Consider the following 22,247-nt stretch of genomic DNA (forward strand, 5'->3'; position numbering starts at 1 on the left):
GGGTAGGGAAGTGGGGGGCGCTATGGGGGACTTTTGGGATAGCATTGGAAATGTAATTGAGGAAAATATGTAATAAAAATATTAAAAATTAAAAAAAGGGGGAAATGATGTAAAATTATGCTTTAATTAAAATAAAAAATTCTCAAAACCCCCCTGAAAATAGAGCACATAAAGAACATCATAAAAAAAAAAAAACAAATTGCCATATGATGTCGTACTGAAGAATGTGACAAAACTATTTAATATTTTGAATGTTTTGGAAAATAAAAGGCTCTTTTAAAAAAAAACACAAAACACATGGAAAAGAATAAAATCAAAATGAGCCAAAATCTCCATGTCTGCCTTAGCACTTGCAAACCAGTGCCAACTGTTATCACTAATTTCTTGATAGTAATGTTTGAGTGCATCTTGCATTTGAAAGCTATTTGGACAGCTAATGCATGTGAAAAGACCTGAGAAGTACATGCATTCATAATAGTCCCCTAAGACCTGAGAGAAGCAGGACCGAACAACCCTTCCAGAGAATGCTCCAGACTACTTAAGTGCACATATCATAGTGGTATCTCTCCAAAATGACCATCCCTTTTTTTCTATTCTGGATTTTGAAAGGAATGGAGACATTTCCAGTCTTTAGTATTGCAATGTCAAATCAAAAGCAACAAAACTTTGTTTCCACATTAATTCTATTTAAAATCACTTTTATAACATTATTACACACACACACATACATACTGAATTATTCAGTAAAATCTCCCTTTTTCTGAATACATGATTTCTATGAAAGTTTCTAAACCAGAGGTTTCAGCTGCAAGGAACAATTAGACTAGATGATAGCTCAAGATTCATCTCAGGAACTAATTGTAAGATAATATTATTTCTGATTAAGCCCATCACCGACAGTAACTGGGCTGTCAAAAGAATTTCTTTTATTTAAATATCATGTTCTGAACTTCTCCTTTTGAAATTTAGAAACTTAACTCTAAATGAAGAAAGGCCTTGCAATAATCCAGGTATCTCAAGGAAGAACTTGTCGAAGGCTGACTCAGAGCTTCTGCCGTATGCGTTTATGAAAAGCGCTCCAATCTACCAGTTCAATTTTCCTAAATTAGACCACATCGGAAGCAGCTGCTTTGACTGAAAATCAGTGGGAAATATCGAAAGGGGGAGCTGAGGAAAAGCCCTTTTATATGTTATGTCATGTATTTCTGAGTTTGGAGGGATGCTAGGGTATGCAGCCACAGGGTTTCTTTATGGCTTGTTTAGTTGCTCATGTATCTACCATCCATATTTGCTGCTGTATTAAAATTCTTACCATCCCTGGCCTGGCCCAAATGTCACACCAGCAGTGTAGGAGCTGTGGTTAAATACACAAGAGAAAAGGCAAAGAGATTGGGTGAGACAAAAGCTCAAGGAATCTAAAGCCATGGTAGGGAGCCAGGCTTCTTTGCCACCATATTTATAGGAGAGTAATGTGATATTGAATAAGTTTTTATTTAAAATAATGATCAGATAATTAAGAGAGAAGCCAGACCAAATAGGGGATTTCGAAATTCTCTAAGTCATAACAAGCCCTTAAACTATGACAAGGCAAATGAGAATTCAAGATAAGTGGGTCACAAGATAGCACTGAATTTTAGATTTTGAAAATTCTCCACATTGATTTCCATAGAGGCTGCACCAGTTTGCAGTCCCACAAATGGTGAATAAAGGTTCCATTCTCCCTCATATTCTCGAGCATTTGCTGTCATCTGTATTCTTGATCTTAGCTATGCTGACTTGGATATGATGAAAACTTAAAGAAGTTTGAGTTGGCATTTCCCTAATTGCTAAAGCTATTGAGCACTTTTAAAGATATTTCCTAGTCATCTTAATCTTTTCCTTTGAGAACTCTCTGTTCAGATTCACAGCCCATTTTCATTTATTTTGTATTCTTTCTTTTCAAATTCTTAGTCTATTCTACATATTAATCCTGTATCCTTTTTTTGTCTGGCAAAGATTCTCCCACTCTACTTCCTGTGTTGTATAGAAGCTCTTTAGTTTTATGAGGTCCCATGTGTCAACTACTGACCTGAAATCTTCAGGAACTAGAGTCCTACTCAGGAACCCCTTCCCTACACCTATGTTTTGTAAGGTACTGCATATGGTTTCTTCTAGTAGTTTCAGCATTTTGGGTTTCTTAATAGGAGAGAATTAATGCCTAGAACTGTAAAGCAATCAAGTTATCCCTGCCTGGGGGCTTGTTAACCCTAGAACACAACCTGCCATTACCACTGCCACTTTACCCAACCAGTACATTAAATACATATCTACATATTCACAGGTAAGTTTAGCTCTCATCCCTCATCAAAAAAAAATCTTTTTGCAGCAAAGGGGAAAACTATCATAAAAATTAAATTTAAATTAAAATCCACAAATGGTCAAACTGCAGAGAGCAAATGACCATAGAAGTGCCCCTCCCTAGTTGATACATCTACAAGATGGTTATGTTGTAAAGTGATACCTAAGCCTCAGGGAACATCACAGAAGGGTGGGCAGAACCACTGTAAGAGTCAGAGAGCAAGGATTTCCTACTAGGGACCAGTACAGTGAGATTTGACATGAGTTGACCTTCCACCCTAGATAGAGGCCATCTAACATAAGTCAAGGACTACAGGCTACTAAGAAAAGGAAAGTCAATCTTCTCAAGAAATAAGCTCCCTTATAGGTTATCCAAACCCAAAGTGGTCATCCCTAAACATATATACATAGAAGTAACACAAAGGGGCCCCAGAAGGTTGTGTGCATGCATCTATATATGTAGGTGTTTGTGTGAATTTATAGACAGATAGGTATGTAGATAGATGATAGATAGGTAGATAGATAAGATAGATTAGATAGATAGATAGATAGATAGATAGATAGATAGATAGATAGATAGATAGATAGATAGGATAGATTAGATAGATAGATAGATAGATAGATAGATAGATAGATAGATAGATAGATAGATAGATAGATTAGATATATATAATCTCAATTAGGAGGAGGGCATGAATTTAAAGGGAAGCCAGGAAAAGGAAAAATTTGAGTAATAAAAGGCATTGGGTAGAAATTCTGTAAACACAAAACTCTTGTATGTAATTCTCAAAAAGTATAACAACATGTTTATAATATGATGAAAGGTTGTCAACCATGGTATATCAAGTGTACTTGAATCACCTCATCATCTCCTGTAGTTTCTAGAAAGGTACTAGAAAGTCCTTAGTACCTGGTGAATGAATGAAAGAGTAAGAGGCTAAAGAGAAAGACCCATGAATATGAGTGTGGTTAGGGAAGACAGAAGGATCAGGAAAAGCATGATTCCCAACTTGTCAGACAAAAGGGTTCCGTGACTGAAAACAACAAGTTTGCTAGTGTCATTTATTAAAACAGATAACTGAAAACACTAAGGTGACTGGGACCTGGAGGAAGATTATGATTTCTGAGGCAAACTGTATAAAGTATTATGGGGAATAGTCAAATGTGTATGAGAAGCTCAGACATTGACATGAATCAGAAGTAGACAGGAAACAAGTGAGCTAATGTCAAGAGAAACAATAGCAGATAAAAGAGGAAAAGGTACACATAAAATCAGGAAATATATTTGACAAATATTAATATTCACAAAAACAACTCAGATTTTATGGACCACTGTCAAGGAGCTCAAAAAATCTCTGAGAAATAAGAAACTTAAATAAAGAGGCACAAGAGATCTAGTAAATGATTCTCAAAATTACTTAGAGAAGCTGAGAAACTCCCTGGGGAAGTAGGTCAGAGTTGTGAATAGGGGCTTTCAGGACCCCAAGGAAGACAAAGCTGCCATTTGGGAATTAGCAGAATGTTGTCTTTGCATTACTTTAATTTGCCAACTGAAAAGTACAATTGTGAACAATGCTATGCTGAGAACTCTTTAAAAAAAAAAAAACTAAACACAGCAAGGCCTTCAAGCACATAGCTCCCACGCTGTGAATTCTACCTGTGAAAGTGCCGGAATCAATTCAGATGAGGTCTAGACCAACTGGAGACCTAATTTAGAATGCCTGCAAAAACCTCTTATGAAAATCCAAAGAGTTTGGCTAACATTAAAAAATAATAAAATCCCTACTGTGAAATTATAAAGTTCTCTTCTCAAACCACATTATAAACAGCAGTTGCAAAGACAGCTAACCAAACATTACTGTAAAGAGGAATAGAGTGATCTCCTGAAGGCATCACACAAATTCTAAATGCTGATCCCAACTGAAGATATTTTGGAGTTTTCAGACCAACCACGGATTACCATGTTTGGTGCCAAAGTGTACCCTTCATAATGATTTTGTTAAGCTGGGAACTTTGCATAATGGTAGTTAATCAAGGTCAATACAACTACTATGTACACTTCAACCTCAAATAATTTATGCCCAAATTTAAGATAGGTATCTTAATTCTCAGGCTAGAAAAACAAGGATAAAATATGCAACTATCTTCTCCCTCTCTCTCTGTCTCTCTGTCTCTCTGTCTCTCTGTCTCTCTGTCTCTCTGTCTCTCTGTCTCTCTGTCTCTCTGTCTCTCTCTCTCTCTCTCNTGTGTGTGTGTGTGTGTGTGTGTGTGTGTGTGTGTGTGTGTTTCTGTCTGTCTGTCTTTAAACTCCCTCTATACAGGGACAGAGCCACAGTATAGAAAATAAGAGTTAGATTGAAGGTCATAAAATACAAAATAAGGATAGAGAGTTCTGGGGTACATCATGATTTTTGTTTTAAGATACTAAATCCTTGACATTCAATGTTGTCCATGAACCATTTTAAAATCCAGATTGGGTTTCAGTGAGTCTTAAATAGTCTTGGGATATTCTTGAGGGTAATGTTGAATGGTGCCAATGTTGAATGTCTTATACACACATTAAATTTTGGACAACCAATTGGTGTGGGGGGCAGGGGTGCTTTCCTATGAGGAAAACTATTTCTTCCACCATGAACATTCCATGGTTGTCTGTAGTTATTTGTCTAGGGTTGAGGTCAAATGAGACTCTCACCTTCCATGTTAGCATGTCTATTAGTGTTGTCTCTGTTCAGGTTTTGTTTACGCAACCATGTTCATGAGACTTCAGACTTGTTGCTTCCCAGCCCTTAAAGATACATACTAGCAATATAGACTGAGATGAATATATATGGGTGTATTTGTATTTATGTGTGTGTGTGTGTGTAATAATTAAAGAAATTGGGATAATAACATCAACACTGATAGAGAGGAAGAGGGTACATGCATGGGAAGGGTTGGAGGGAGGCAGTGGAAGGGATAAATTGTGGTATAATTACATTTTAATTGTAAAAATATTAAAGAATTTTTTTGAGTATAAAGCCAGAACTATTATACATAAAATAAAAAGAAACAGCACATTTTTCTATTTTCCCCCTTACACCAAGAAGTTCCCAAGAAATCCAGTTTGCATTGATAGTAGTAGTTAAGGATCAACAGAGTTGAAAACATATGCAAACATATGCTATAGTTAGTTGCCCATCGGCCAAAATAAGATTCCTGACTCCGAACTATCCAAATAGAATGTTGTGTCACAGATAATAACAGTGGTGTTATAACTCACAGGTTCCTTAAGAAATAATACACACAAATACACACACACACACACACACACACTCACACACATACACACACACACCTCATGTTTCTCCATTGATTAATTCTTCAGTACCTAGTAGATTATAAACAGTAGATATTTGTCAAGTAACTGAGAGCTTAAGTGAGTGAAATGAGGTGCAAATTTGAATCACAGAGGTGCAAATTTGGAGGCAATCAGATATCCTTTAAAGTCAGCTATATCCCTAAGATTACAGTCACATTAATGGCAGACAGTCTTGCTTTGAATTGCATCTATGTGTGGGAAAGACTTGATTAGAAAAGTTTAGCTCAAATTTCTCAAAGAATAGCAGCAAGGTTGAAGATGCTGCAGAGCATTGTTGAGAATCTTCTCCTCTGGGGTTACTTAGAATTGTCTAGTTTTATTAGTTCTGTGTCCTTTTCAAGATTTTTTTTATTCACCAAATACATTTTCCATGATGTCTATGTGTCAAGTAATATGCTATGGGTTGTGTTTTATTACAAAATAAAATAATAGCCATGTTCCATTGACGGGTTCCATGATCTCATCAGACAGTCACCCAGTCAACCACCCAATAATACGAACCAAGTTCTCCATTCACTCTAGTATCTACAAGGGAATCATATGAGTTATTTTCCTAAACATTCCTTATATTTGACGTATACTGTGAAGCAGCCTCTATGTCATAATATCATGAAAGTCTGTTCCAAAACAAGAAGAGCCCTTCTCAAGGAATGGTTAATGTAGACTTGCGCTAGACTTCAAGTTCAGAAGGTAGGCTAAACTTGTGTTTTAGAAATGTAGCATCATGGTCAGTGTCTCAAAAGAGGAAGAAAAAGTTCAAATACCAGTACCCAGTAATGCTTCCAGGAACAGCTGAAAGAGGGTAGTGTACATAAACTCAGAAACCAAATATCACTGCAAGCCTTATTTTAATTAAAACCTTCATTTCTAAATCCTCTCATAGAGAGGCACAATTAATTTTTTGCCAACTGTCTAAAAAGCTAGACAGTGTGATGAAACTCAGAGGATGCCAGGCTTGATATAGAGTAATTAAATGTTCTTTCTTCCCTTAGCCTGTGGTGGGAAATGTGCCTAAGAGGAGATCCTGAGGCCTGAAAAATCTTGAGCCTTGATAAAGGAATGAGTTTTATCTCCACTGCTCTTCCATTCTGTATGGGATCTTGTACCTTGCCATATTTCCAATGTCTAATTTAAATTTGTCTTAAATATGATATTCCTTGAGTGGGTGAGAGTAGTTTAGCATGCAGGGTATTTAATACTCTGCTTCATTACCAGAGCCAATCTCCAGAACCCACATAATAGAAGGCAAGAGTGCCTGACTCATAAGAGTTTTGACTCTGACCTGGGTACACTGGGTACCTGAGCTCCTCCCCGCCAACAGACACACAAAATATAAATAAGCATTTTCTTTTAAGAAATGTAACATTATTCAGAAATTCTTTTACTTCATTGTATTAATGGTTCCATTCATGCCTGCTTTACTCTTAAGATCACATTGAGCTTCCACTAGTAAATAAATCAATGTATTTTCCAGAAAATCAAAAACTGCTCCTTTTTTAACATTGCAGTTTTGAGATCCAAGCAAGTCCATCTGTCCACTTAGGATCCTCAAGGTGAGCACTGAGTGTGTGAATCACAAAAGAACCTCTTCAAAACGTACTCACTACATGATAAATTATATTAATGTGGCTAAGAAGAAAATGTAGGTAAGAAAACAATATATTTGCTAAATTTTGCTATTCCACTTAATATGCATAGGACCTCCCACAAAACTTTAGGTCAAATCTATTGTTAAACTTTTTTCTTAGAGCTAGTATAAAGGTATCTTAGAATCCTCTATGAGAATTTTCCTAGTTAGCTTCAGCTAGACACAGCTCAGAGTTATCTCATAGAGTTTCAAATGGGGGATTCCCTTGATCACGTTATTCTGTGGTGATATATTTGAGGTATTTTACTGATTATTAATTGCTCTAGGAAGATCCAACCCACTGTGAGTGGTACCATCCCTAGGCAGTGGATAGGGAGTTTTATAATAAAGCTAACTGAGCAGAAACTAGAGACCAGTGAGCAAGCATGAATCCCTTCCTACTTTCTGCTTCAGTTCCTACCTCCAGGTTCTTGTAGTGGAGATGAGCTACAGAATGTTAGCTGAAGTAAACCCTCCCCTACTAAAATTGGTTTGGGTGAGAATTTTATCACAGCAACAGAAAAGTAAACTAAAAAGGCATTAACAGCAGAAATATACATGAAGGATGATAAAGCTGAATCCCAGAATCCCCTTCATTCTAACCCAGAATTCAGAACTACAGAAGGCAAAGGACAAGGTCCACAGGGCTCATTCTCACTGCTGGGACTTAAAACAGAATCAAAACCCTTCATTCACATCTTCACAAGCAATGAAATAAATACAGAACATTGTGACATATCAACAGCTTTCAAAAGAAGAGACCAGATAGGAAGGAAGCCATTGACAGACTGCTATTTAATTGGAACTAATCAATATTTTATTCCCCCACCACTTACAGTTTCACCCAGTAACAGAGTGAATATTTTTCCTCGGGAGTATTTAACACCAAAATGACTTGCTAGTCTCAAATGTAAATTTATGGACCAGACATGTCTAAATTTGAAATCAATAACAAAAGCTATTCCTCATTAACCCAACATTAAGAACACAAAGACAGACAAAATTAAGATGGGCCATCTTCTAAACTGGCTCCTTTAGTAGTCCCTCAGTTCCTGGGTCAAACACATAGACAGGGTAAAGATGGTCCTTCTGTATCCCCATAGACACTGCCTTCTCCTGAAGTAGTTACTCTTGATAAAAAGGAAGTGTGTGACAGAAACTTGTGAAGTATAAATGAGGTGAGTAGTCACAAAGGTTGAGTTGAAGCAGAAGGGTAGACATGAGGCTCCAAGTATTATTTATTAGCTACATCAATGATATTTTGCTATTTTAATATTAAATGGAGAAAAATTAACATTAGGCTCAAGTGGTTATTTTCTTTCTTGTCCACAATTTTCCTGTTTATGGAAAAAAATCCTTAAAATTTAACTAGTACTGATTCTATGAGCAGGTGAGTCATTAATAGAGTTACTTTTGTTTGGAAAGGTATTTCTGACCACCTTCTAAGAAAGTTTGATGTGATAGAATTCTTACCAGCCAGGAACCCACACTCCAGTGGCCGAGGTATTGCTTATACCATAATTACAACATAAGGCAGAAAGATCTCCAAATAAGATAGGTACAAAGCCTTGGCAGGAAGTGATTCATTCCACCTGGGAGGAACTCAAAAGATCTGGCAGAGAGATGGGAGTTAAGCTGAGCTTGGAATAATGGCAGTGCTGCAGCAGGGTGGATAAAAGCAAGAGAGAGGTGTCTGGATAAATAAAAGATGGATATAGAGCTTAACTGTACCCCCACACAGGTAACAAACAGCTATAAACTGAAGGACTGAAACAGATGGATGAAAAAATTGTTTTACGATAGTAAAGAAGATGCCATTGGCTAAAGAAGTTTATGGCAAAGATGGAGAACGACTTGATAATGCACATTGATAAAGCTGTATGATCAGCTAGGCATGTATTTTTAAAGGACAGATTCTATTAAATAATTACTTTTAAAATATAGTTATTCAAGAAGAAACTTTCTAAAAGAACATGATGAAAGTAGACTTAGCATACAGAAATCCACATCCAGCAAAAGTTAATGAATCTTAATCATATATTTCCTTGTTAAAAAGACTTTCTGGTTAGTTGTATATTACTATACTACATGGCATAAGGAAACTCAGCAAGTGTCTGGCTAGTAACTTGATTATCACTCTTCAAGAACAGTTCTCACTAACAAGTATATATATTTCACTCCCAGCATTAAGCAATGGTGCCAGAGATATCTGTGGTATTGCAAGGAGGGATAGAATTTGGGTGAGTTTAAATTCTTTCTTTACCATTTCTCATTTGCATTTGTTAATTTACTCATGCCTCTCCAATGAGATGACTGTGTTAACTGCAATAATTTCCAGTGTTTTACAATTTAAAGGCACAAAATTTTTAAATCCTATACCAGGATAAGTAGACATCCCAAGTCTTAGGCATCCTCAAGAATATGATGGATATATCATCGCCTCGGGCAAAAGTTCTAACTAAATTGCCATTTTCAAAAGAGAGTTTTCTATCAGAATTTCAGATACCTGCATGGAATCCAATAACGGAACATTTGCTGCTCTGCAGACCTCACAGGATATACCCAACGGCTCAAGAGAAGCCAGCAGCACACTGTAGGATGTGGAAGCAGATGTGGACACACATGCTTGACACCTCCTTATCTGAGAAAAAGCTACAGAATATAATACCCCAGGACCTTATAAGAAAGAACGGGGAGGCCAGGAGGTGAACAATTGGAATTTCCTTCTACTCTAAAGTACTCTAGAGTAGAAGAACCTCTCCGAGAAATGTCCTGTGAAAACAGGGCTATCAACACAGTTCCCTTTCCTAGAATTTGAGGATTCAGAATGATCACTCTCATACCATTTTCTGCTTCTTCACCACTGCACTTTGATGGCAATGACCCAGCTCGGTCCTCTTGAACAACAAAACATGACAACCGTTCTATTTCTGTCCAAAGGAGATTTGAGTTTCCTTAGAAGTAGAGGCTCTCTTTACCTCTTAACAGTTTTTATTGTTATTTGGGCATAGAAAACTTTCTCCCATCTCCCTGGGGTGACTTTTTGTGCTCTTTTTAAGGATATGGCATCACTGAATGAATACTATGTGTGTGGAACAACTAGGGATATTTTCCCTCAAATGGAATCAACTTGTGTTCTCACCAGGCAATTTGTACATGGACCTGAGTTTGAGTCCTTAAATTTTATTTCTCGATCATCTATTTGGTAAATAGATTCTGATACGGGCCACTGTAAGATTATCTGGTTCACCATTTAGATTCCCTGAATTAAAATACAATACTGAAGTGACAAACACGATAAAGTAAAAAAAAAAACAAAAACAAAAAACAAAAAACTTTTCTGGCTAGTTTCATCTATTTTTCCCTCTTTATAACAACTTATATGAGATCCTAAGATTTCTCTAGTGAATCTTTTCTGTGCTTCATTTCAATCTCATTTGACCTTAGCTTATAAAACACAGCAGACACTATAGCACTTAATTTCATTTCAAACCCTCAATGAGACAGAATGGGCCCCAGTTGAAATCAGAACAAATAAAGACTGATATTTTAGACAAAGTTATCTCTGCTAGGAAATCACAGGTAATTAATACAAGGTGGGCACAAAACAGTGCCCTAGCAAAATAGCTTCTGTCCTTCCTAATAAGCAAGGAGAAGACTCATGGTTTATAGCTCCAGTCACGAGTGGTTTTTCTCCTGTGGAGAAAAGAACTAGAGTTGATGCCTTCCCAGGCAAACAGATCTTTAGCTTTGCTTCTTGCTTTCAAGGAAGAAAATCAAGGTTGATTTCCAGCACTTAGAGAGCAGAATTAGCTCTAGATGATGAAAAACAAATCTAAATCCAAACCTAGACTCTAACTAGTACTACAAAGTTGGAGGCACTTACTTGCAGGGTCTTGCAATGTGGGAAATGGGAACTCATTCTTCCCTAAGCAGGCTGGAGAGAAGACTCGGTGGTTAAGAGAGCAGTTTCTGCTCTTACAAAAGGCCAGAGCTTGGTCCTGTAGTGGCTTACAACCACCCACATATTCCAATTTCAAAGGATCCAAGTCCTCTCCTGACCTTCATGGGTTCTAGCACACATATGGTACACTTCACACACACACACACACACACACACACACACACACACACACACACACACACAGGCCACCCACATCCATTTAAAATAGAAGAAATAAATACTTTCCAAAAACCAAAGAACTATACATACTTGAACTCTAACTAAGAGGCATTAATGTACTATTAATGTACCTATGGCTAGAAGTTAGGAGTCTAAGGGACATATAAATACATATAAACCCACTGGTTAATGACAAGTAACAGACAAATAAGTATCCATTACAAAGAGCACCTTTTCAATGTTGTTTGACCATATATAGACCAATGAGGTTAGGTTAAACTCACTTAATATAACTATATATTTTAACTTGTTAGTGAAAAGTGTAACTTGTAAGCACATTGGAAATCACACTAACAGAGGTAGCTTAATTCTCAAACCTCTGTTGAGCTCAGTTTCTTGCTGTACAGTGTGGCAGTTGAAAGCATATCAAGATAAGCTGGCCTTACTGCAACACATGGTTGTAGCAGTAGAGCCTCATATGATTGGATACTTATCAAGTAGTCCCTAGAGAAAACCATGAAAACATTCAGGACTCAAAATCAAAATATGCAGCCGGGTGTGTGTGCAAATATTTGCCTTTGTGAACAGGGAAGTTTTTCAAGACACCCCCAAAAGTCCTCTACTAGCACTTTCTGATAACTGCTGGCCTAGGCTCAAGTCCTCGCTGCCTGCCTATTCACTGGGTTCCATTCAAGATCCCTTGTGTCCATTCTCTTCTCCAAGACCAGAGTGCCCCACTAAAGTGCAAATCACAGTCTTTGCTGGGTTTTCAGGGCCCTGTAGAGCCCGGGCCTTGCAGACTCTCTCGTCTCATGGAATCTCACTGTTCTCATCCTCTTCAGTTCTCCCAAGGAACTAAGGCAGTTGCTCTCCTCTGCCTTGAATGGTCTTGGTCTTCTGCCTCTTTCTATTTGTCTCATCTTTTAGAACTCCTGGAAACAGGTATGACATGACTAAATAGTAGAGAGAATGTCTCCATTTTACATTTGGTAAAATGAGACTCAAAGGGATTAATAAGCAAGTGTACTTAAAGGCCTTTAAAATAACTTGTCCAGAATTCATATGGAGGTTTCACTCCACAGGTCGCATTGTTTAATGGTTCTGCAGTCCGTTAAATGGTGACATCAATGAGAACTGAGAAGAAAGACTAAGTAAATAATCCTGCAGGTCTCTGCTGAAGTCTGCATTAACCACATGACTGTGGAAAACATCTGAAACACTTTTGAAGCAAGTGTTTATGTTTACACTCAAGAAAGGTCTGCCCAATGGGCTCCAGTCTCCCTGAGGATCCTCTGCTGCCCCCTGGGGCATGAGCTGATGTCTCAGAGGCTCCTGACATGCAAAGGGAATCCCAGCCAGGAGCCTGGCCCATAGCAAGACAGCCTTGGGATGCCTCCTCAGCCCAGAAGATCCCCATCAGCTTTTCCACTTCACCCATCTTCCTTGGGGACTTTAGATCACACATAGGGCACAGAGCAAAGAATACACACAATCACACTCTATTCTTCTTGATCTCTTACGGAGGTTCTCCCCACAGTAATTTTTCCCACTTCGAAACAATTAAGTTATTCAGAATCAGGGCTTCCTAACCCGGTGAGGTAGCACATAAAAAGCAATATGGCTGACTGATGACTTAGTCATTTTCTGATTACAGTAGCTAGAACCCATCTCTCTAGGACATTCAATGTAGTGTTCTGTTTTCTACAATGGAGGAATCGCTCAGTGAAGTGCTAAAAAGATTAGAATAACACTATCTCAAAGTCATGCAAGTTATTATTAGAGTGTTTACTATAGTGTCAGGCACAATGGCGCATGACTTTAATTCCAGCACTAGGAAGGCAGAGGCAGGAAGCTTTATGTGAGTTTGAGAACAGCCAGAACTACATAGTAAGACCCCGTCTCAACAAAATGAAACAAAAATTTATTATATCTAGTTATTTTAAAGGCATTTGACCACAAAGACCCGGCTTCCCACAGGCTCTTGGGAGATGGCTTTGGAAGCTGAGCCCTGTGAACATGGTATTTCTTTTGAAAAAAAAAAAGTTCTATAGATCTAGGAGCAAGCCATTAGCTAAGGGTAAAAGTGGTATAGTAAGGATAGTCTCCTGTCTAAGAAGGCTGTGCTGGGGGGGGGGGGGCTGAAAGTCTGTAATAACCCCAAAGGGAGAAACCAATAGCAAAGGCAACCCTTAAGATGAAGCCCTGGAGGAACAGGGGAGAGCAATCGATTAAGATTCACATGGCACAGAGATATAAATGCAACAAAGACACGATCACCAGGAATAGAACAATATAGCACCGTGCTATCAAGCCTGAGAGTATTTCTTAAACTCCAGATTTATGAGACAAAACCCTTGTTTCTAAAGATCTAAAAATATTCCTAGTGCTTTCTCAACTACAGAGACTGCTTCATTTCCTGCAAATTGTTTTTCCTAATTCTGTTCGAGAATATCAACTTCATTAAAAGGCTTAATCCTGTGTTAGGACTTGATGAGATCTCTGTGGGATGAAAGAAATCAAGAGATCACAGAAGCTACCCTTTTACAATGTCCTTACACTCGGGGTATCAATTGCTGGTGAGACTTCTGGGCCACAGAGAAGTGGGATTTAGAAAAGCACTAAACATTGCTTTAAACTGTAAGATGTTTGCTAAAACAAAAATTTGTCTCACTGTAACTGGGTAGTGATATGTTTTTTTTTAAACAAGCATCAAATTAAATATCATCTGATTAGACTAATTTTGTATTTCAGACATAAGTCATGTGAGAGAAAGAATGCAGTAAAGGTATTTGCTATAAATGTAAAACCTCAAATGTCAGACCAAAAGTTCTTCAGTTTGTAAACATATACTTTCCCTTCTGTAGACCCCCCAAAATAAGCATTCTTCCACCTTTGGGTACATATTTCTTCTTAAAGACTGTTTTTTTGTGACGCTTTCTTCTTTCGCATGAAAGGATATTTTTAGGCATTTTGGCAAGTTTGATAGTAACATGTTGAATGAGTATGCTGTTACATACTATTTTAAACATCTGCCAGAGGGAGCTAGAAGAACACTGAAATATTATAAACAGCTTATAATTTTATGAGAGAAACCAAGACTCAGAAAAAAAAATGAGAAAGAAAATCAACAAAACTTGGTAAAATTACAATCACTTCCCTGATTTATTTTATTATAGCTGGAATCATACTACATCATTTTTAAAAAGGGAGATGGTGGAGACGGCAGAGTGCTTTAATTAGGGAAACCTTTCCATGTACTTTAGATGACGGAATTTTCCTCATTGGTGGTTTTGTTTAATAGCTTGAAGGAAGGGACTAAATTACACAGAGACGCATTAGCAACAGCAAAATGCACAGATTTGACTTAAATCACACAGATTTTAGGTCTCTCTAGTTCCTCTGTACTCTACAGAGAGTCTGCCATTTGCAAAATGAGACTGACCCTAGCTGACTCCCATGCACTTTGTCCACTCTGACAGCAAATCTCTGTCAGCAATTCTCCCAGTACCTTTCTCTTCTCAGTGGGGACTGCTCTCCGTGACTATGGAGTCACAGGTGAAGTATTTGAGACTGAAAACAAAATGAAGGTTGGGCATAGTAATGCATGTATATGGGTGGACTAAATGCCGGAATGCAGTAAATTACATACACCCTCCATTTAAGAAAGCACTGAAGCAAGTTTAGCTCACGCTCCTTCCCACCAAAGGAATGCCTCAGATAATGACCATCACACGCCTCTGTTAGAAAGTGAGAGAACAGAAATGCCCTAAAGGCTTTCTCATGGTTCAATAGCTTCAGACAGCATGTGATTTTAGGGTCTCCAACATTTCATTTTCAAAGAACTGCACCCCCCACAGTGGCTAAGATGGTAACAGGAGTTGGGCTAGTTACAGGATTTCACTATCACTTCTACTTCTGAGATGCAAGCTGGCAATAGGTTTATGATAGTTTCAGAGATTTAATAAAAGTCACCCCTTCTACACTAAGCATTCTAATTGTAACATAAGATGGATAATCCCGCCAGTACTACCAATCTCTAACAGTTGAAAAATACAAAACTATTTCCATCAGTTGACAGCAGACACCCACCTCTCCTGCTACTTTTTTTTCTATGTCATCCTGCAAATAGAGCAAGCAAAGGGGTGGGGTGAATCCACTTCCAGTCCCAATTTTGTCATCCTTCAGTTGTGTAATATCACAGATAAACCGCATGCTGTCTATAGTCCTTGTGTTTCTCATCTCTTCAAATCAAGGTCCTGCTGTGCAATCCCACAGTGCACCAGCACATTGTGATGGAGAGACAGCTCACTCGAAGCATGGGTGTGCTCTACGGCCCTATGATGTCTTGCTTCCTGGCCAGTTTCCTTGCGTTCATTTTGTGTTTCTATGCTTTTGAAAGCAGAATTTTATAGTGTGAGTATTCTCAGATTTGTGATATGTTTATGAGGCTCTAGAACCCAGCGAGCTAAGAAAAGAGACTGAGAGATGCTCGTTGTGTCTGCCCTGAAATCAGAACCACCACCAAGGCCTTTCCCATTCCATAGCTAGTTTACACTCACTGCCTCAGCAGAACTCTCCTAGAAAGTCTGATCACTGGAGTGTGTGTCTTGGGGCGGAAATCCCTTACGATGGCAAGTTATTCCCCTTCAACCTGTTCCCATTTATGGCTCAGTTTGCAGTCCCGAAGGCTGTGGCTTGAAGCACGAATGGTTTTTGAAAAATAACTCAACTATTAGGTGACTATGAGAATCAAAGTAGTTACAAAACAGGAAACAGATCACCTCTTTTCGTGTTGAGCAATTTCCCCTCTATCTACTAAAGAGTCCTCTGCGGAATTGAAATGTGGAAGGTGCTATCTCTCTATAAATAGCCTCATGTCATGCTATGTGAATCATGTTTGCTGACATAAAATCAACAGATTAATTATTTGGCTTTTTTAGTAACATTAATAGCACAACTATCATCTTCTCTAAAAGCTTTTCCACACCCCTGTTCTTCAGAACTAAGTAAGTGTTGGAATAGACTGAAGCATTTCCAAATATGAATTCACTCTTGGTGTCCTTGTACTAGGAATGCCTTAGCAACTCCTACTGTCTTTCTGTTTGGCCATCATGTGACACTTTAGCTAAAAGAAGTGACCATTTAGGATCCTGAAGATGAGCATTGAGTGTGTGAACAAAAGAAGCATATTAAATAATCACCAAAGGAAACAATAAACCCAGAGAATCCCCTGTTTTCTAATACGACACTAAGGAAATGGCCTCAGGAAACAATACACAATTCCTCCTTCCTGAGGAAAAATGAAGTCATGTAAACTTCCACAAACATATGAGTTTATCTCATCCATTCAGAGTTATGACCAGACCAGCTTCATACTTTTGCCGTCTTGTTATCTGAGAAGGCTGAGTAGGATCACCCATAAATATGACATTACTATCCTAAACACAGTGTAACAACTACTCCAGGGACTGAGTATGCAAGTCACATTGGGTTTGGGGGTCTTGGAGTTCCTTGCAGACTACATAAGCCCTAAGAGGAAGGTCCCAAAGGATCACTTCAACGGAATGGGGGATTTAAATTGCCCTTTAAAAAGAATAGTCAGTATGCTGAGATAATTCTTCTTTAGCTTTGAGCTTCACTTTACCAGACGTAAAGGCATTATTAACTGGGTGTAAGAAGGAAAGACTTCAACAGCTTCTGAATCCAGATCAACATGAGTTTTGTTTACTCCCGGAGTCTGCAGCTTTGCAGCCATCAGAGACTATGAAAATGAGCCACCAAGGGGGGGTGACTAAGGTGACAAATGCCACGAAAAGTTAAGGGAAAATAAAGCAAAGTGTCTTTCCCTCCCAAGGCTTACTCTCAAAATCGTAGCTTACTCGGAGTCCCACTTGAATCTAACCTACACACTTGAGTGTGTGGAACTCAAAGAGAACAGCAGGGTTGGAGTTGCTAACAGGCTTAAGGTAGTCAAGTCATGTCAGGAGAGGCTCCTTCTTCAACCCATCTTTATACTTCAGCTACCAGGACTGAGGATGTCTCAGATTGCAAGTGACTCGCAGCCACACCCAAAGGATCAAGGACTTGAGAAAAGCAACGACTCTGGTGATTTGTATCTTCCCAGCTTATCGTGGGAGCTGTCACCTTGACACTGAAGGCACTCAGTTTCCTTCTGTAAATAACGACATATGATGAACTATTTGAACCCGAGGCTGCGGAAGCAGAATCAGTTTCAGATTGTGACAAAGAAATGTCCGATAAATCAAAATTTCTTTACACACTCCCTGGGACCAAGCTGCAGATACCATGGTGTTGACTTAGTATCTCAAAAGCTGAAATGCAGATAACAGCAAGTGGACAGTAAACTTTCTAAGAGGCCGATGGTAACTATCAACTGGTTGGAAGAATAAGAAAGGGGTTCTGTGTAGAAGTGGATGAATGTAAGAACATGGAAAGTTGGGAAAGTGAGATGTATTAAAAGGAAAAAAAAACAAACACGTGCTTGTTGGAGGCAGAGCACATCAAATAATATTAAGTTCATCTGGTATCTATTATAATTCATAATCACCTGCCTTGTGTGGTTATGAGGAGTATAAAGACCTTTATTTGTTTTCATATTCTCCGTAGGTAGTATGACTACTCTATAGGTAGATGGAGGGATGGTTAGAACAATGGGTGGCGCATGAATGAATGGATGAATGAACGAACGAACAATCGAACGAACTAGTGCCCTCCAGGGCTTTACCAGATAAAGGAACCCAGATGCACCAATACAGGTGACCCTCATACTAGTCAGACTGTCGGTGGATGAAAGCAGAAAGTGTGTTCCCGAATATGGGACAAGCTATTAACTGACACAGGGTTGTTGAAAGAAGGTGGGCCAGCATGGAAGAAAGGAATTCTGATTCCCTTCCATGAGCAATTCCCAGAAGCTTTGAAGGAAGGGGATGGGGGCGTCAGCTTCTGGGGAGCCCACTGATTTGACTGCTACTAACCTGGTCTCCGCCTCACTGGCCTCTTGCGGCCGCTGCAGAAGCGCACTTTGCTGAACACCCCGAGGACGTGCCTCTCACACAGGGAGCGCCCGTCTTTGCTGGGGCTGGAGCGGCGCTTGGAGGCCGACACCCGGTCGCTGTTGGACTCCCTCGCCTGCCGCTTCTGCCGGATCAAGGAGCTGGCTATCGCCGCAGCCATAGCTGCTCAGCGCGGGCCCGAGGCCCCGGGCTCCACCGCGCCCTCGGGTTCCTGCTCCGCCGGGATGAGGGCAGGACCTCGGGGGCCTGGAGGAATAGGACAGGCGCGGGGAGGCAGTGCTAATATTTGAGGAGGTTGCAGTATCGAAAACCTGGAGCCCACAAGGTTAGTCAGAGTCTGGGCAGTGGCAACAAAACGTGTGAAAATCCGGATGTAAACTTCCCCAACCACTGGCGGCGGGGGCGGGGCGGTCCCAGGCCTTCTTGCGAAGTAGACGTTTGCACCCCAAACTTGCACCCCAAAGCGATCCACGTCCAAAGGGCAGTAGGGAGTTTGGTCACACTGCGTTCAGGGTACCAAGTGGAAAGGGGGAAAAGATGTCCAAAATAACAAGCCGTGCCCCGGTTGGAGAGGCGCAAGCGTTGTAAGGTGTCCAAAGTATACCTACACATATATACATAGAAACCCGTTTACAAGGCAGAGTCTGGACTGAGGCTAGAAGCGAGCCCCCAGCTTAAAAATATATATAGTAAAAAGTGAATAAAACGTTCCTTTAGAAAACGAACCACCAACCGCGACAGAGAAGAGGAAGGCAGCAATTTAACTCCCTGTGGCCCGCGGTTCTGAAGATTAGGAGGTCCGTCCCAGCTGGGTGAGGTCTACGAAATGCATCGCACTGGCTGCGGTTCTCCGGGGACCGGCACCCCCCACTTCTAGAATTCCAAGAGGCGAGAAGTGGGAGCGGTTAACCAGACTCGGGGTAGGGGCGCGGGGCGGGGGGGGGGGGGCAGCTGTTTCCAGCTGCGGTGAGCGCGCCTCTCCTCCAGCAGCACTGCAAAGAGAGCGGGAGACGAGGGAGGGGGAGGGACAGAGGGAGGGAGGGAGATCCTCGAGGGCCAAGCACCCCGGGGATCCACGGGGTCCCGAGAGCGGGCGCTCCCGCTCTCACTGCCTGCGTTCCGGCATGAGACGGGCACAGTTGGTGATTATTTAGGAAATCCTAAATCTGGAATGACTCAGTAGTTTACAGAAGCCCCTCCAAAGGCAAAGCTGCCGAAGGTGTCCTCCCCAGCTCGGCGCCCACACGCCTTTCACCGGAGCTCCCTGCCACCGTGCGCCCGAGCCGCCGCACCAAGCCGGTCTCCGCACAGGCTCCGAGCGACCTGGGCAGCAAGGGACGGGCGCCCTGGCGGGCTTGGGATCAGGTCATCGCCGCGCCTCAGGGACCCCAGGCTCACACGCCCCGGCGGTCGACAGCTCCCGGCCGCAGCTCAGATAGGGGTTACCCGGCCGCCGCTGGGCCGCTCGCTCGGTCCCGCGCCGCCCATCCCGGCCGTGGAAGGAAGTGACCGCGCGCTGCGAGCCCCCGCGCGTCCGCTCGGGTGGGGCGGGGGCTGGTGGAGGGCGACGTCGGCTCGCGGCGGCTGCGGCTCTGGGTCGCAGCTGCCCACCATGGTCTGGCGCCCGGGCGCAGGCAGGTTCCCTAGGCCGCCCTGGGCGACGGCGGGAGGTAGCCGCGCGTGCCACCTGGACTCCCCGGGCCGGGAGCGGACTCTGGGGCCGGGGACAAGAGGCAGGTGCCGGCGGCCACCAACTCGCCCAACTTGCTGCGCCGGCAGCGGCTGGGAGCCGCGGGATCGCGGGGCGCCCCCCGCCGCCTCCCTTAGACCGGGAGGGGGCGCTCAGGGCGGAGTCCCATTCATGGGCAGAAGCTCGGGGCGCCGCCGCGGGCTGTCTCCCCCAAAGCGCTAGCTCCGCAGGAAACTCCGGGCAGAGGCGACAGCAGCCTCTGAGAAGGCGAGTGGGACAGGGAGCAAGCAGAGGCTGGAGTTACTCTGGCTCTTAAGGAGCTGGGAAGCTTTCCTGGTGGGACTGAATTAGGGGCTGGGCTTGTGGAGAGCTGGAAAGAGCCGCGCTTGAGTCCTGCTCCCTTTTCTCGCGCCCACTGCTCCCAGACTCTCTCCTCCCCCCCCCCCGACACCCTTCTCCCCCCTCTCTGTCTTCTGTCTCTCCCCTTTTCTCCTCTCTACGCAATCCTACGTGATTGAGGTTTGGATGAGAAATTCTCAGAGGCAGAGTGAGGGAACTGCAGCCTGGGTCTGCTGTGTCCAGTCCCTACCCACCCCACCCCCCACCCCCAAGAGAAGCACACATATCCACTGGCTTGATGAAGGACCCTGGGTGAGCAGAAAAGAGGATGGTGCAGGGAACAGAGGTGCAATCTGCCCCCTCGCCAGTGATCAGAAGCATATAGCATTCTCCAGGAAGGAAGTGCACACTGGATAAAGTAGCAATGACCTCCCGGTCTCCCATACTGCACACACACCCCCACCGCCATCACATTTTGGAACAGGAAAGTGTGTTTCCATCTCTTTGGGACCTAGATATCTTATTACTGTCTGGAAAGCTAGAAAGGAGACTCTATGCCTAGAAGGTCTCGTGGGCAACCTGCCTTGAGAGAGAATGGAGATGGGGTTACAGTGTTGCAAGCAAGGACAGTGAACTACAGCATTGGAGCACATTCTTGTCTTCAGAAACGCTTGCCATGCTCCTGATAGAGAAACAGGAGTCGTCCAAGGAAACACAGCATTAGAGATTCTGAAAACCTATATTCCCCCTTGGTTCAAGCTATGATCTGGGAGTGGCCTTTAGTCATGTTGGTTTTTTCTCTTCAACTAGACTTCAAATAGCACTACTCTCTCTTCACCCTGTGATTTCCAATCAGAGACAGGTATATACTAGGAATTTTCTACGATGTTGGGGAAAAAAACATCCTGCAGACTGCTAAAAATGGGGCCAGACTCAAGGGGACACCAGGAATGCAGGTCTAAATGTGAGTACAAATTTGCTGGCCTACTTGAGATTTACTGGGCAAGGAGAAGGACAGAGGTGTGTGAATCTGACAAGCCAATATTGCCCAGGATCAAATGTATGGCCTAACTGACTACTGGCAAAGACTGGCAGACAGGGGCTGGTGTGACAGACAGTAGAGGGGAGGGGGCTCTCAATGGCCAATGGGGAGAGCACAAGCCTTGCAGCTGCTCAGTTTGCCTGGACAGGGATGATGGATTCATTCCTAGAATTTGAACAACACAGATCAAGATGGATGAACGGGGTGCACACTCCAGAGTACATCTGACAAGACAAAAGGGATTGCTTGAAATCAATTGGCAACACAGTCAATTAGGGAAGTGTTCAATTTCCACAAATAAAATTATTTTCCTTCCTTGGCTACAGGAAGACTCACCTCATTTTTCAGCAAGGCAGGCACAGATAGTACTGGCTGGCTTGGAGGTAGGGGTGGGGTGCAGTCTTTTGCAAATCAACACCCAAACGCAGACACACACATACACACAAAAGATCATCTAAGGGGAATCTCAAGAGGAGTGAAGAAGAGGACAATTTATAATGAGAACCTAGGGAAATCAACTGAACTTGGTCTCTTTCATCCCTACAATGAAGATAATTGTTCCCATCTACAACCCAGAACAGAACATACGTACGTAAGCATTTTGACAACAGGAAAATGCAGAATAAGTGGAAGGAAGGGTGGATGGAGGTGTTTGAATGTGTGTGATTCACCTGAGATGCTTGCTCTAAAAATGTGG

At 41.8% G+C, this 22,247-nt stretch overlaps 1 protein-coding gene across 4 annotated transcripts in view; it reads right to left on the bottom strand.

The window, feature by feature from the left end:
* Fgf12 (fibroblast growth factor 12) overlaps positions 1–22,247 on the bottom strand; it is a 577,898-nt gene that overhangs the window by 248,844 nt on the left and 306,807 nt on the right. Inside the window, exon 1 of one of the 4 annotated variants that reach the window (XM_021184728.2) lies at positions 18,441–20,513. The exons of the other annotated variants lie outside the window; for them this stretch is intronic. Coding sequence (XP_021040387.1) covers positions 18,441–18,639 — 199 coding nt within the window. The 5' untranslated portion in view covers positions 18,640–20,513. Of the gene's footprint in view, positions 1–18,440; positions 20,514–22,247 lie in introns of those variants that run through there. 4 annotated transcript variants of the gene reach the window in all.

The sequence above is a fragment of the Mus caroli genome, chromosome 16, assembly GCF_900094665.2.
Source record: "Mus caroli chromosome 16, CAROLI_EIJ_v1.1, whole genome shotgun sequence".
NCBI classification, from domain to species: Eukaryota; Metazoa; Chordata; class Mammalia; order Rodentia; family Muridae; genus Mus; species Mus caroli.